Source organism: Schistocerca serialis, chromosome 2 (genome assembly GCF_023864345.2).
Source record: "Schistocerca serialis cubense isolate TAMUIC-IGC-003099 chromosome 2, iqSchSeri2.2, whole genome shotgun sequence".
Lineage (NCBI taxonomy): Eukaryota > Metazoa > Arthropoda > Insecta > Orthoptera > Acrididae > Schistocerca > Schistocerca serialis.
Genome location: NC_064639.1, coordinates 167451016 through 167468240, shown reverse-complemented (window position 1 = coordinate 167468240; position 17225 = coordinate 167451016). Strand labels below are relative to the sequence as shown.

Sequence of the window (17225 nt, the reverse complement as noted above, 5' to 3'; positions counted from 1 at the left end):
GTTCCTTTGAAAGGGCACGGCCGACTTCCTTTCCCATCCTTCCCTAATCCGATGAGACCGATGACCTCGCTGTCTGGTCTCCTTCCCCAAACAACCCAACCCCAACTCACCACTTCTTCTTCTGCGTTTATTTCAACCAATTGGACATTTTGTGCCCTCTTCTAATGCCTAAAAGTTACACGTCTACATCACGAGAGCACCGCGGACCTTTCACGTGATCAGAAAATGTGACTCTGTTAACTGTATCTCAAGCCCTGTTTGTATCCATCTGGAAATTCCCCAACGCAATTTTCTAAAGAATTTCTCCATCGCAGGCAGCGCTTGGCCATCACCTCCTCCCTTCAATGGACCTCCTGGTGCGTTCGCTGTCTCCCTCACCACGGGTTACACCCTGCTAAAAGCCTTTCCCTGTATGTGGGCCGTGGCCAAGCAACCCGGTTCCGTCCCGAACTCAAGCTTCTCTTCCAGCAGCTCTTCTTTTCACCTTTTGCTCATTGATTTGCAAGATTTAGTTCGGTGTGTTAATATTGTCGATTCGAGTGTCATACCTTCTTGAATTACATACAATACATTTTGATAGGCAAATCTGCTCACAACCTCGTAACTATGACATATGACATGTCAATCTACTCATTACGATGTATGGACGCTCATGTAAGGTGCGAAATTAACATTGATTCAAGCTGCCACCTTACACACTGTCCGTTTTTCCCTCTCTCTCCCACTGCCACTGTCTCCCTCTCCCTCTGCATAAAAAGGCGCACATGTGTTCACATACCAAACTTCTGGGAAAAATTTTAAAGATGCTGGCGAAGGTAGAATAAGGCAGCTGCTACCCCTAATTTTCTGTCACATTCTTTTAAACATGAGTATATTCCCTTTTTTTGGCCTCTGATAGGAGCATTTTTCTACTACTTCTATTCTTTTCCCTGCTACAACAAGGTATGCCATTCATATGAAGAACTTTATGGGTCACTAGAATTTTGATAGTTTACTTACGTGAAATTGAAATAACGCAAAACTAATTTTACACTTCAGACCGGATTTTGTGGGCACAAAAATTTTGAATGTACCTCAGCACTACAACATGGGATTCCGAAGACCATTCTGATGATAATGGTGACACTTAACAGCATATTTCTTCGCGTTACGTTACTTTGTAAACTACATTTTCGCGAAACGCAGGATTTTACGTGCGTATTTTATGTTTGCAAGTTCATTAACATTGAAACTTCCTGGCAGATTAAAACTGTCTGCCCGACCGAGACTCGAACTCGGGACCTTTGCCTTTTGTGGGCAAGTACTCTACCATCGGAGCTACCGAAGCACGACTCACGCCCGGTCCTCACATCTTTATTTCTGCCAGTATCTCGTCTCCTACCTTCCAAACTTTACAGAAGCTCTCCTGCAAACCTTGCAGAACTAGCACTCCTGAAAGAAAGGATACTGCGGAGACATGGCTTAGCCACAGCCTGGGGGATGTTTCCAGAATGAGATTTTCACTCTGCAGCGGAGTGTGCACTGATATGAAACTTCCTGGCAGATAAAAACTGTGTGGTAGAGCACTTGCTCGCCAAAGGCAAAGGTCCCGAGTTCGATTCTCGGTCGGGCACACAGTTTTAATCTGCCAGGAAGTTTCATATCAGCGCACACTCCGCTGCAGAGTGAAAATCTCATTCCGGATACATTAACATTAATCTCTGTATAGTGGAAATGGATGGAGATATCACGAAACTTTTTGAGGTTGTTTGAGATCAGGATCTTAGGATACACATTAAAAGTTAGACCCATTTGCTGTGCACAACCGTCTTGGAATTTGCAGCTCGGTTTCGATACTCAGAAACCTTGTTTTCGTGCTGTTTCACGATAACTGACAGAGATTTTTAAAAACAGGAATATGGCACTCCTAGCGAATGTAAAGTTAAAATTTGAACAATTTTCTACAATTATTTAGATTAGGCCTCACACTGAATTTTACGTGCGTATTTTACTTTTACATGTTAGGTGACTTCGAACCTCTGTATCTCGGAAATGGATAAACATATCAACAAAATTTGCAGCTTAGTTCGAGATCGAGATCTTAGGAATATATCGTAGAAATTTTAGCCCTATTATGTGCATTGTTGTCTTTGAATCCACGGCTCGGTTTTGGTACGAAAAATCGTAAAAAACCAGTTTTTGGGGATTTCTAAGGAACCGCCCATGAAATGCAAAAGAACCAACTGGTGCTTCATTTGCCTAAGCAGGAGCAGATGTATAATATTCATATTTTAACCTGTACTGTAGGTTAGTGATGCAAGGGGTATACAAATGGTTCCTAGCGCAAGGGCTATCCAAAACGCTTGACCCTACCATTTGGTCGCAAAAAGAACCACGGGCGTGAACCACGGAGTTATTCCTGTTTTTATACATGGCGTTTTGGAACACATTAGGTAACGCATGCCGTCGATTGCGTACCGATCTATGGTGTGGCTCTTAGTGCTGGGAGTCTCCGAAGAGATATTGTTCCTCTTCGAGGCCAATCTTTTCATTTAATCAGAGAGGCTGCAACTGTAAGAGAACTAGAATCTGTCGGGAAAGAAATTCGGAAGGAGTTGTTTTTGGCCTATAGATAGGGACCAGAACCGGCACCGCCTAAGTTGAAAATGGGAAACCACAGAAACCCACTTTCAAGATTCGAACCACCTTGTCTCCCAAATCCAGTTGTTGCTAGCTCAGCGCTTCAGCCCGCAGATCTACCACTGTCGTTGGGGAATTTGTAAAAATTAGTTGTTATTATTGTTCAATAAAAAATAAATAAAATCCATCACAAGAAAAGAAGGAAATCTGATACTGCATAACTTTTCTTTAACTGTGCATGTCTGATGATTGGATAGCGCACGAATGCATGCGTATTTTAAGATTTAATTGTTCATGGAATTGCTGGCTTCAGTTATAATAGCATTAGAAGAGCTTACATAGATTTTCGACGAAACGGGATGAGGATGCAGGGCACGATTGGCTGGGACGAATTCAAGCAGCCCACTGGAAAAACTATTTCAGAAACAAACGACATATAGGATGTGTTATCCTCACATACCCCATCTGCCTTCCAGAGATCCCTCCCCGTCGTTCCGCATCATCTCTGGTTTTCATAATTGAATACCACTCAGGTAACCAGATTAAGCAATATTTCGGCTACTAGTGATAGAATTTTGAGCAAATTTTCTAAGGAAATGCAACCATCGATGTTTGGGCGATATTTTTGTTGATCAGTACGATATCGTAGCGACACAGGCAAATCCAAGTGTACTTTTATGCAATGATTTTGACATAACGTTACCTCTAATGTTGCTTACCGCTCTGCTGCCTTGTGAAATACTGAATTGTTGCATCGTCAAAGTTCTGCCAGTCTCCAAATAAAGACTCCAGTGCTAGCAATAAACAGCTGTAGACATGTAATCAGGCTATTATAGTAGCTTCTGCATAGTTTTAACTTATTGTAATGCAAGTGTACGAATCAAAATTGGTTCTTTTCTTCTTTCTTGTTTCAAACATGTTCCTAATTAGAAACTGTCATAACAACACACAGCACAACAACAGTAAATAGTAGCACTTCGATTAAATTCAACTGCAAGTAAGAACTGAACTGACTGACAAAACAACAACTGAGCTCAGAAAGACCAACAACGTGCAGTAGTTGGTCTTGGCTAAATTAGGTATGGGCGTTAGCCTACAGTGCTGTCAATATATGGATAGCTTAAATCTATTTGAAACCTCGTTGGCTATCGACAGTACGTATCCCTTTTCCGTCGTATGATTGAAAATCATAAATCTTTCAATCACACGACACGGACATCAGGTTTTGCCTAACTTCAGTTGGGTAATATGGGTAAGGAGTGATCTGGACACCTGGATCCCCCTCCCCCTTTTGGCTACATCCTTGAATAACCTCATCAGGACCCGAGGAGAGCATTGATCACTTACCATGAGGTACTCTTTGTAAAAGAAGCAAATCTGAAGAAGCAAATTTTGTTCCACATTTCTAAATGTGAACGTATTGATGTTTCGAACTTAAATTAATTTTAGTAAATTTAGATGACTTTACCGACTTGTTTGACTGAAAATCCACCTGTGTGAATGATGTTGTATTTCTCTGTAAACGTAGATGCAAGATGGAAAAGTAAGCAGAAATTTTAATGGTCTCGGCGCACTTACTATTTTTGACCAAAAATGCACTGAATTTATTTCAACTTTAATTAATTCTTTAGAATAACTTTTGTAATTAAATGAAAGACAATTTTAAACAAATGACTGATAAAAAGGCGACTATATTGCCTTTGCACTAATAATGCAGCATTCAAGGAGCACATAACATCGTAGTGTGTCGATGAATAGGTCGACAAGTTTTTGTCTTTATACAGTGCTACAAATAAATTTGAATAAAAATACTGATATCTAAACTGAATTTACTTTAACAAAGAGGAATGTTACAATAATCCCAATAACTTGTTCTATATTACTACTAAACTGGTGAAAAATTGAAATTACTAACTGGCTGTTTTCGGAACATATCTGAAAATTATTTAACAAAAGTTTTCTGCCTTGCCTTTTGTTGTTCCAAGCTGAGACGGAGTAGTTGAGATGGAAAGGCCGCTGGAAGATGTCTTAACTTCTCCTTACTGGTAGAAATTGCTACGTGCTTGGCTAAAAATATACCTGCGCGAACGAAATATTATTACTCTGCAAACTCACGTGGAAGATGGAAAAGTGAACTGAAATTTTAATATTCTTAGCACACTTGGTACTAAAACAATACTGTTGTTGACAAAAATGCACATTTCGACTCCACTACGTCGTGGTTAGGCGCAGCCGACTTTGCCATCAATGCAATCGGAAATTCTTGCAGTCCGACCATTTACTTGAAGAAGACGACTTGTCGTATCACCCAACTCAGGATGTCTTCAGTCTTTACTTCACTCACATTTAAATAAGCACTCTCAACATCTTTACATAATAACGGATCTCTCTTGCTTTCACACGCGTCTATCACAACAACCTTCCGACATCTGACTACTGCTTCCGATCCCTGTCTACGTTCGCGCATTTTGCACGCGGCACTGACCAGGTGCAAGGCCACTCACGCTAATGAATTGAACAGCATGAAAACTAAGAAAGCTGTAGTCTATTACCTTTTCAACAAAACAGTAATTGAACAAGTTAAACTAATTATCCAAAATTATATTTAGCACTTCGATATTTTTACATGAAGTACATCTTATACGTATTTAAGTGTCATGGCTTCCATTGATGCGACCATATGAACAGTATGACAAATTTCTCGCACCCTGTCACATATTATGAAAAATTTAGTACTCTCATCTAGGTTACGTTACAAGTAATGGTTCCCAATCGGGGGTAATTACACTCTGATATGAAACCCCTTGACTGCGAGGTCGCAAAAGGCCAATGATGTTAACAGCATTCGACGCCCCACGTTTTGTCTACCATGCAACCCAAAATTGGCTGCTAATGGCAACAGGGGAAGGGACTGGAGGTATCCATTGGTGAGCACAGCATGAGGCTACGGACCGTAGTTGAACTGCTTAGTCAACGAATAACTCACAAAAGTGCTACACTGCTAGCGGTGCTGATACAAAGCAGAGCGATGTCAAAGATAAACAAAGCAAACATTGAATTATATCTGCAACAACATTTGTCAACCCAAGGAATTTCGCAGAGTGAGAAAGAAGTGGCAGATGAAATATTGGCGTTTCTTTAATATGAGTCAGTGGAATGTTTAGTGTCATATTCGCTCGAATGTGCTGACAATGTAAATGAGGAGTACAATGATGACCATACATGCTTAACAAGTGAGAATGATATTGAAACAGGTCTCGAGCCTTGCCGTTCATCATTCTTATCAGAAAGGGAGCCACAAATTCTGTCTCCAGCGAAAATTAGAAAAGGACAATCGTTGAGCAAGGAGCGGATATTAAACATAATTACATGCGTGGAAGGTTATCCGTAGCATTAAAAAAACAGTCATGAACAGACTTTGAATAACTCCGGAGCAATATGACTGTGTAGTGCATAAGAAAAATTACGGATATTCAAGGGGAGAGAAGGCCCATTTGTTACAAAAACTGATGACCGCACGTTTCAGTGATGTTTGGTGGTAAGTTGCTATGGGACCAAACTGTTGAGGTCATCGGTCTCTAGGCTTACACACTACTTAATCTAACATAAACTAACTTACGCTAAGGACACAACAAACACCCATGCCCGAGGGAGAGCTCGAACCTCCGGCGGGAAAGGAAGGGGGGGGGGGGGGGGGACGCGCGAACTGTGGCAAGGCGATTAAGACCGCGCGGCGTTTCAAGGTGCTCGATACGATTTACTGGATGTGCATGATAGTGACCTACTACAGTATGCGCATCAAACTGATTGCGTGCGACACACATCACAGTGATTTCAAAGGACACAGTGGATGGCTGCATAACTTCAAACAGACCTACAGAATTGGAAGACGTAAGACTACGAAAGACAAGTTCTTGTTACCAGTTTCTTTTATTCATGATAGTGATACTTCAACTTTTAGCATACCGTACTCATGGTAATATCATTAACCGAGATCATATTGAGTGGTACATGCAGTCATTATTAGAAGTGACTATTACCAACGGACATTAGATCTGCTACTGAAAGATTGCAGTGTGGCCTTCTGGAAATAAGGCACTTCCCGTTTCATTTTGTTTTGGTTTTATCATGCAGTTTCAATCGCCTTTGGTGTATTAAATTTTCCCTGACTGATTTTGATCTGATGGACTATGAAGGTTAGGGTAAACCACTGATTGAGCTCACAGTACTTGCATGACTTGAGCAGCAGTAGTAGAATTGGCCAAGGAGACAGATGGAGGTGACCATTGCTTTAAGAGCAGCTTTAGAACTTTCAACGAGCAGCAAGCGAGTTCGCGGATTCCTTTGCAGTCACTGAAATGGCCGTGGGCTCTGCAGGGCAGTGGTTTATGGGCCGCCATTCTGACGGACGTCCTTGTTCCGCTAGCGGCCAAGGAAGAGGGTGGGAACGCCGTGGCTGAATGTGAAAAGACACTTCTTTAGAAACTGGCTGCGACGGGCATCCTGGCGCCGGTCTAACGGCTTTACTAGCGAGTGGACGTGGTGTGGGAGCCTGATCTACGCATGTGGGTCCAAGTAAAGCGGCGTCGGGCTGGCACCCGGCTAACGTGTTTATTACAATAACAAACAGCCTACTATGTGAGTCGGGACGACGAATTTCTGCGGATGTCGCGCTCCTTGGATGCCGCCGCTCCTCACCAAAACGGCGCCCACTAAATCGTTTTATGGACGAGAAGACAGAGCTTGTTTTCACTAGGAAGTTTCCCTCATCTTGTGAAATAATGGTTGGGGTGCCGGACCTCCTGGCATTTTTTTTTTTTTTTTTTTTTTTTTTTTTTTTTTTTTTTTTTTTTTTTTTTTTTTTTTTTGGAGCAGAATGTGTACTGCACTGCAGTGATTGGTTGAGGAAGATCGTATCTCCTTGCTAGAAAACATGAAAACATGATTGTCATGGTAACCAGTAATGGGCCATGATAGGTTTCTTCAAGAACGTCGGAGAGAAAGACTGTTTTTTGGAAGGTTTTGAGCAACGTGAGAGGCAGGGACTTATTTCTTGACTGTCGTGAAGTACAGTCGCTAGAACTCTTCTGTTTATACACAGAGAGACAGCAGTTAGTGATAAAGACGTCCGGACGCACGGATGAAACTTTATATTTTCGCGGACGTGAGACAATCACAGAGGACGTGGGGTCATCTCCCGCAGTACGACGCTTAGGCAGTGCCCACACGCAGACGACAGCATCTCGTCTTTCACCAGCTATATCGCTAATGTTGTGCAGATTCGGCAATTTCAGAAGTCTATCAATCGTTTACACAGCCATTTTTTTTTTGTAGCAGCCTTGTACTCGCGGTAATCACTCCCAGTGTCCATTGCATGCTTAATTATATTTTGAGGCGAAAGACCAATCAGGTGAACGATACAGAAGAGTGTCCTTGGCTAGACTGGCATCCTTCCACTCACAGTAGCCAGTCTCATTTACACGTAAATTCCAGTCAGGGTCCCCAAGTCTATTGCCAAAAAACCCGAGTTTGTGTTAATGAAATGTTATACAGTTGAAGGTTCTGTTTATATGTTTGTTCTCTCTTCACCTTGATACCAGTTAATAAATCTGTAGCCGCTCGGGATTAGCCGAGCGGTCTGAGGCCCTGCAGTCATGGACTGTGCGGCTGTCCCGGCGGAGGTTCGAGTCCTCCCTCTGGCAGGGGTGTGTGTGTTTGTCCTTAGGATAATTTAGGTTGAGTAGTGTGTACACTTAGGAACTGATGACCTTAGCAGTTGACTCCCATAAGATTTCACACACATTTGAATAAATCTCTTTGTGATACCGTAGGTCCTCGTTATTAACTTTTCAATGACACTCATTCTCATGACCTACGATGTCATTTATTTTGTTGTGGGTTTGAAGAGATTACATTAATTTTATTTAAAGGTAGCCAACTCAAGGGTGATCCACCCTGGGGCCACTAGTCAGACTTCTTTGTGCTATTGATAAACATGGCACGACTTTTTAGTCATTTGGCAAACGGAGAACTGCCGCCACCATAGGCCAGCTTGCACTGTTAATTAAACAATCCGATTGGCTAAAATTAATAACATTGTGATAAGAATTTACAAGTAGAGAGAATACAAGTAGTCTAATGAACGCCAGCGAAATTTCTGAGGTTGTTCAGAAGTAATTCCTGAAAACTAATCCCTCTAACTGGAACATCTTTTATTGGGCAGTAACATGGAACATCGGTCTCCTAAGTCTTTTAAACGGTATTTTTCTCGCCCTTTTTTACTTTTTCGCACTTCCACATCGTTTTTTATCGCTCTTTATCGATAAATAAACAAAACAATAAATTTTGAAACCATAACCATTGTTAAACTACCAATAAAAACAAATTTATTGCTAGAAAGAAGTTTGATTTGCAATATGTGCTTGTTTACACCTTACTCGTTTAGAAATACATTTTTAACATAATTATTGTTGCAGTGTAAAGAAACTGAATACCCAGAAGTAATGCAAGAACAAAATTCAAGGTTTGTTATTCATCCCATAAGTTCTGCACACCTTCCGTGAACATTTGAAGTACTTTGGCCCTTCACAAGAAATACACTTCTAGGCAGTTTTCCTCTTTCTTTTTTTTTTTTTTTTTTTGATAAAATCGAGGCATTTTTCTTTTTTAAAGTTTGTCTGTTGGACATGAAGTGTAATCAACTCGAACTAAAAATTTATTACATTGGCTAACGATTTTTTTTCTTTTTCTGCCTCTGTTTGTACAGATGAAGTAATATTTTTTAGCTCTTGAGGCAAATTGGAGACTTCCAGTCGGGATTTCACGAAATCGTGGAGCAAACATAGCGAAATCCTTTTCAGGAAATCAAAACGTGATAAGGTTTTTTTCTACAAAAAAATCCATAAAGAATAGTTGCGTTTGATCGAGCCATGGTCACCATGTGGTAAAAAGTAGCTAACATCCACCTTCTTGTTTTACGATTAACAAAATAAATACTGCACTTCACATCTAGCGTGTCTGCCCCACGTTATATGGCGTTATAAAAAGACACAGTTTCAGGTTTACCATTTCACTGAATTTGGAATGAAATGTCGGTGTAGGAAATAGGACTACCTTATTTTTTAGGGGGACATAAGAAACCAGTGTCATGTCGTTGGTAAAGCCAAAAGGCTAGATCCAGTATATTTTAACGAATTTTTAATGCGGACCTTTCTCTTGCTGGTACAAGTTGGCATAGTAAATTCGAATATGTGCGTGAAAATGGAATAGTTGAAACAGAAACATCAAATGTGAATTGTCACGATTTTTTTCGTTCCTCTATGAACATAAAAATATCAACCACAGTGTTACAGCAACACTTAGAATGCAATTGATCAAATGTTCCGCCAAAGACAACAGAACTCTTGAAAGAGTGGAACACCGGTCAAAGAGACCGACGAATAAGTGACATGAACTTCCAGCAAGCTGGAGTAGCTTGGGTAGCAACTTCTGTTAATCCATAGAACAAAAAAGCAATCAAAGTGGCAAAGTTTTACTTTTTATTCTTTCGATGACTAGTTTCGGGCCGAGACGCATTTTCAAATCATCATTACAAAATCGAAAAATGTCGTTTCCTAAAATGTCAAAAATGCGCAATGAACATTTACAGTGCATACAGGTAACTCATCTGTATGCACTGTAAATGTTCATTGCACAGCTTTGACCATCCCCTTGCCTGCCTAGATCTGCCACCTCCATTCCATTTTCATTACATCTATAAGTATGTCTTACACTTTCTTCCAATTTCCTGATCCATTCCTTTGTTTTCCCGTCAATCCCTGAGTTATTCCCAGAATGAACTTCAGTTTTTGCATTGTTTTCTCATGAATGTCAATGTCTTACTACCGAAAGTCAATACCGCCAACACAAACTATCGTTATACAGGGTGCAGCCAAATGGCCACACGATGGATGGAAAAAAAGTAAGTAAACTGTCACTTCAAAAGTAATCGCCATAACTGTTCATACATTTTCCGCAGTGTAACACAAGACTGACAATGCCTTCATGGAAAAACGTTTCTTGTGGCCACATGTGCGTCTCTTTGTCCAATTCAAATCGACAGCCAGGTATGTCTTTCTTCAGGGCAAAAAATGGATGGAAACCCTGTGGGGAGAAATCAGGATTCTATGGGGGTTGTGTAAGTGCTTTCTAGAGAAAATTCTGGAACGAAGTCGAGACAACAGGCACTCCAGATCCAGGTCAATCATGATGACCATTTTCTTTTACTCCAAGGGCGCGCTACTCATTGATTTTATGGAACATTGCGCCACAATTAACGCTTAGGGACACGTCAACACTTTCCAAAAACTGAAGCAGGCCATCTAGTCCAAACGCCCAGGAATGGGGACGACAAACGACATGATTCTGTTGCAGGATAATGCCTGCTTAGATGTTCGCAAGCATATTTCGACTACGCTGCAGAAGTATAGTCCTTCCTTACACATCATCCATACAGTCCCTATCTGTCCCCATGCGGTCTGGAGCCCGAAGAAAGATATTCGTGGCCGTCGATTTGCTTCGGACAAAGAGGTGCATGCCCAGTTACAATCATGGTTCCGCAGACAACAGCAAATCTTTTTCCTTGAAGGCACTGGCCGTCTTTCCTCACAGTGGTATAAAAGTGTGAACAAATATGGAAGCTCTTGTTGAATTAATAAACAGTTTACTTACTTCTTTCCATCTCGTTTTCATTTCACTGCCCCTAATGATACGAAATAAGAACAACAATTTGCTATAAAATATAGCGGCACATTGTGAGACGATAAGCTTCTGCGACAATTCTGTGCAAAATGATATGGACCACTGTCGTGTAGAAAAGCCATCCATTTGCATTTGGACAGCTTCCCACAGCATTTCGTCTTAATTTCTTCCCGTAACTTTGTCAGGAGGTTTTGGTAGTGTGCTCACGTGACGATTTGATCTTTACGAGCATGATCTGTTACGAACACACCATGGCAGTCCCACAAAGCAGCATCAACTTCCTTGATGATGTTTGGTTCCTTGCTTATTTGTGTGTTGGGAATCCACAATTTTCCACTGCTTCCTTTGGTCCTTTGTCTCGGGATCCTAATGACACACAAGTCTGTCGTTCTCGGTGATTGGGCAGCAAAGGAAGTCTTCTGGATTAGCCTGACACAGCTGCAACGTTTCCACTGCTGCCTCTTTTCGGCTAGCCCTTTGAATGGGCGTGAACAGTCGCAGAATCCAGTGGGTGGGGCTTTTCATAATGCTCAAAATACCGTGTAAGATATTGAAAACTGACCCATGACTGATTTCCACTTTTGCTACTATCTCATCGACAGTGACACTCCGGTTCTCCATCACCAGGGTGGCTTGCGGTTTCTGGTTCGTCACAGAGAGATGGTCTGTCACTTTGTCCTTCATAATTCAGATTTGTTTAACCATACTGGAAGCTTCTGCACTGCGCAACCAATGTGTTCTATGGTGCTTCATTGTTGGTATTCTCTTATACCAACTAAAATTTGATTGTTCCCATTTCAAAGTGAATTACAGTTCAATACTCCACTTTATCAGTTTACTGCCTCATTTTGTTTTAGCTACTGTAGTGACGTGTACCGTGTTGTGGCGCACAGATTTCAGAGTATACCAGAATTGCAGATATCTAACAGCAAGTACGGAAAAAAATTTATAATGTAACATTTTTTCGGTGTGATAATTAAGTCGAAGTAACTACCTCTCCTACATACTCTCATTAACTGACTTCATCCTCACGTAAATCTGAAAGGAGTCTACTGGGTTGCATGTATATGTGGCACCCGAATATTGTAATGATACTAATGTAAAGTAACATGAAACTATCATATTGTAAACGATGTATGTCTCCGATAGGCTCTACAAAGCGTATCGCCGACTTTGCACGACCGCATAGCCAAAGATACTGCTTCCGGTCTGAGATTATAGCGTTGGAGTGTGTATCAGTCTGTGAGCCAAAGAGGATGCACTAAGCAGTTTTTGTGGTGTGTTCTGTAAAGCCACCAAGTGTTAGATTACAATGTAGGAATTTTCTCATGCCAGTATTTTGTGTTACACCACACATAAATAGGTAGTCAAAAATGATGAGTGATTTTATAATGGAATGTAAAGTGAAAATATGAAATGTAAATTTAATTGTGACGAGAAAGGTTTACTGGATTGATATTACAAAGAAGCTTTACTAGTACATATGTTATTGGAAATATAAATGTGGAAGCACAAGTCTTCTCACAATTAAGGTAAAGAAGTTAATTTTTTATTACTTTCCTTTTACCAGGGCGGTAGTGAAAATGAGTTGTCTGACAATTGGTAGTAGTTAGTTCCATGCTGAGTAACCTGAGAATGTACATAAACAGATTTGATAAATAGGTTAGTTAGATATTTCCCTTTTCTAATGCTTCTAAGATTGGTTAACACAGGTATATGTAATTTGATGATTTGTCTTTATGCTTTTTAGTGACGTTAGGTAATACTTGCTGTACAAATATCTTTGTTTGTGACTATATCAGCAAATAAAGGTATTCATTTAGTAAAAAGGGATGTAATTTTTCTCAGTAAGTTAAATTCAATTGTCAGATGTTTTGAGAAGCCAAACTTAACTTCTAATACAAGTTCATTGTTGAAAAAGTCAGTGTTAGTAGTTCACCCATATCACTACCACCCCGCTGTCCAGGTCACTTTAAAGACATTCAGTTTTTCTTAAATGTTTCATTTGTCAGTCAAAAGGGTTTCATGTATATTTCAAAGTATTTTTATTTGTTTGTTTGTTACGTGCACAGGGACCAGAGTTGTCAGTTTTGAACAGTGCCAGAAGGTTCAGTACCTAAGGGGCTGAATGTATTTTCAACTGTATTTCTTTATTGGGAGTTGCATTGCCCAATCAGTTCGTATAAAGTTTTGCTAACAATAACACAGAGTAAGCACACCGCTTGCAGTTTCAACAAGCTACACAATATCTCCAGTTTTGTATGCATACCCAGTCCAGGCATTCATTTAAGTACTTCAGTAATTATAAAGAATGTTACAAATCAAAACACCAAACACATTCTGGATGGACTCATATTGCATGTGAATCTCTATTGCAATGCACTGACGTGTGGCATGTCATGTTGCAGGCACGGGTCCCACACGTGGTGCTGGTGTGCTCGACGTGTTCGTGGTTGTTGCCGTTGGTTCCGGTGGCGGCGCTGATGGTGGTCCTGGGACTCAGGGCCGGGTATCCACTGCGCCAGGACAGCGCCTCAGATTTCCTGTGCTACCCGCAGGGCGCCGCCTTCTACGTCTCTGTCCTACTTCCTGCCACCGTATGCATCCTCATCAACGCAGCCATCTTCCTCTACCTGCTGTTCACAGTGCTCTTCCCGCTCTGTAGGGGTGGAAGTGGCGTTGTCGTTACCAGGTATTTTCTACTTTCCGGAGATACAAACATGCATTTATTGTACTCCCATCTGACTATAAAGGGTGTCCATAATTAAAGTTCCTGTTTAAAACGCCCTAGAAAGGAAACCACTGCACAGGATGACGTCAAATTTGAACAGCATATTATTAATGCGAGGGGAAACGTCACTGCAAAAAATTTAACGATGATTTGAACACAGATGGCGCTCAGAGCACCAAAATATGCAACCAGTAGACCCACAGCACACAGCTTTTCCTCAGTTTGCATCCGAGATGCTCAATGGGACTATCTCCATGAAGGACTGCACGCTGATGGTAAAGCTCACTCGAAGGTATGAAAAAAGGCACTGGTCCGGTACCTGATAAGGGGCTGAAGAATGCGACTACGGAATTCGAAAGGGAAGATTCCTTTGAAACGCAGTGGAACAGAGGGAGGAAAGCAGTTGATCTGAAAAATGGCTCTGAGCACTATAGGACTTAACTGCTGAGGTGATCAGTCCCTTAAAACTTAGGTTTAAGTAGAACCTAACTAACTTAAGGACATCACACACATCCATGCCCGAGGCAGGATTCGAACCTGCTACCGTAGCGGTCGCGCGGTCCCAGACTGTAGCGCCTAGAACCAGTCAGTCACCCCGGCCGGCTGCAGTTGATCTGACCTCTGTCGAAAATGTGGCCACAGCATTGCAGGAGGGGTCGAGCAGGGGTGTACAAACATGCAGTGCATGGGAATTTGACCGTCTGTTGAACATGTCTGGGAGGATGACGCGCAAAATCCTACAAAATGTCCAACGTTGCTGTTCATAAAAGAATCATCCATGTTCAAGGGGATTCTTGCTGCTGATCTGGCAGCAAGGCAAACGTCCACCTTAGAATTTCTTTCTTGCATTGAGGTGAACAATGAATAGCCATAGAACGCCCTGTGGACAGACAAAGCCCATTTCCATCTCCGAGGAAATGGCAATACACAGAACCGTAGAACGTGGATAGATGAAAATCCGCTCGCACAGCAATCAGTACCACTTTATTCTGCAAAAGGTGACTACGTTGTGCAGGTGATGGCACTGTTTATCATAGGGCCATATTTTGTCGAGGAGGTGATTCGTGCTAACTGGTAAACACTATGAGAGTATTTTGCGCAACAACGTCGCTCCAATCATTTAACAGCGTGGATTTGTGGTTAGGGTCATTTTCATGCAAGATGGTGCTCCTCAGCACATTGCACAGTCACTAAAGCGGCTGCTGCAGAGGCATTTCCGAAATGCCACAACTATCAGCCATCATTCCCACACAACTGGTGACTTCTGGTTGTGACGTTATCTGAAAGATGTTGTATTTAGTGCTCCAATTGAAGGCACACATTGTGCAACACATTCTGAACGTCACACCCGAGACACTCCGATCTGTTGTGGAATATGCTGTACATCGGTTTCAGCTTCTGGCAGAAAACGGTGGACAACGTATTGTAAATAATGTTTCGCCAGTCTCAAGACAAATAGAAACCGATTTTATTTTATTTTGTGTGCGGTTTTTGGTCTCAGGACGATTAAAAATTGATTTTCCTATCCTCTGTGTTATGATCTTCCCATGGTGGATGGGCTCACCTAATAGTGCCACAAGTGTTGCACTTTGCAGTCATGCCCATTGAACAATTCAAATGAAGTAATGTGCCACTCAAACCATAGCTGTTGTATTCAGACTCATCAGTAATCTTTAGCCGACCCCATTCACGTTAAGACGCTTACAGCGCCTTCTAGTGAGAAAATTTTGGTTAACTTTGTTTCATGACGTTTCACCATGCGTGAATACCATGATGTTCAAATTTGACATCATTTTGTGCACTGATTCCCTTTCTACAGCGTTTTGAAACTGTAAAGTATTCACCACCTTAGAACAGCGCTCTGGTCTGCTTGGAGCGTTGTAAACCTGGTAGCATGTCGTCATGTGAACCTCCACTGCCGAATGTTAAGTAACTGTAACGAAGTTGTGCGTATGTTGTCACCAATGAGGCACGTCAATGTGAAGATGAGACAGAATGGCAGGAAGGAGCTATAGGTGCTCAAGAACATACTATGCATCAAGTTGCACGATTTCTTAGTGTATCAGAGAGGACTCTTCAATCTGACTTCAGTACAAGGAATGGGTTTCCACTACCGGCAATGTTACAAACTGTAAGAACAGTGGTCGTATAAAGATCCTAACCCACAAGGACCAGAGACGAATATCACGTATTTTCAATGACGGTTGCTTTCATATCCAACATGAATAACCGCTGGTACTGAATGCAGGTACTTTTCAATAATTTTTCGTGCTATTGAATGCAAATCCATTACAGTAAATTTCCCAAGGTCATTGCACGCAATTGGCATTTGGAGATGGGAACTTCGCAAAGGCCCATGCTGATAGCTGCACATAAAGCCGTAAGTTTCCAGTGGAGCAAACAATCCAGAAACTGGACTTTAAGCGTATAGTGTGGTCCGCTGAGACACGGTGTTTTCTCTTTTAATACGATGCAAAGTGCTGAGTGAGCCGTCGTTCAACTGAAGTGTTACCCACACAGTGTATGAGGTAAGAACGTAAGTCCAGAGGTGATTCTTCGATGTTTTGGTTATGTTTATCGTATCTTTACTTGAGCCAATTATTAATCTAGACTACTATGGAGATGAGCAGAGCTTTCTCTGTGAGTTTCACTGATGAAATCTTCTAAGGTAATCATTCGAATCGAGCTTCCATATTGTCGCAAAGTTTCAACAAATTTTCAATTCGTTATCGACAGGCTAAGTGGTGATCACGAGTTGGAAACTCGTCGAAACTTTGAGGCAACACGACACCACTGCTCAGCTAACGACAAGAAAAGATTTCATCAATCAACCAAGAAGCTTACGTCAACATTCTCGGTGACCACGCGTTGCCCTTCCTACATCTTCATGGCTAGTGGAGTTTGGGCTAAAATGTTACTTCTCGTTATCAGCTATCGCAGTTACCGTCATTTCTTGGTAGTACATAGTTTTAGTTGTTAGTCATAATAGGAAATTAACTCCTTAACCTTTAATGACTAGTGTGCTGATGATCCTACTGTCTTCCAAGGAGACAACAGCTTTCTCTCGGGACTGTACGCTCTCATTTCTAGTTGACTAACGTTTAGGTACATATTTTCACCAATATACCTACTAAAT

At 41.4% G+C, this 17225-nt stretch overlaps 1 protein-coding gene across 1 annotated transcript in view; it reads left to right on the top strand.

The window, feature by feature from the left end:
- LOC126455825 (adhesion G-protein coupled receptor G6-like) overlaps positions 1–17225 on the top strand; it is an 80093-nt gene that overhangs the window by 37868 nt on the left and 25000 nt on the right. The window contains exon 3 of the mRNA XM_050091587.1: positions 13767–14050. Coding sequence (XP_049947544.1) covers positions 13767–14050 — 284 coding nt within the window. The remainder of the gene's footprint in view (positions 1–13766; positions 14051–17225) is intronic.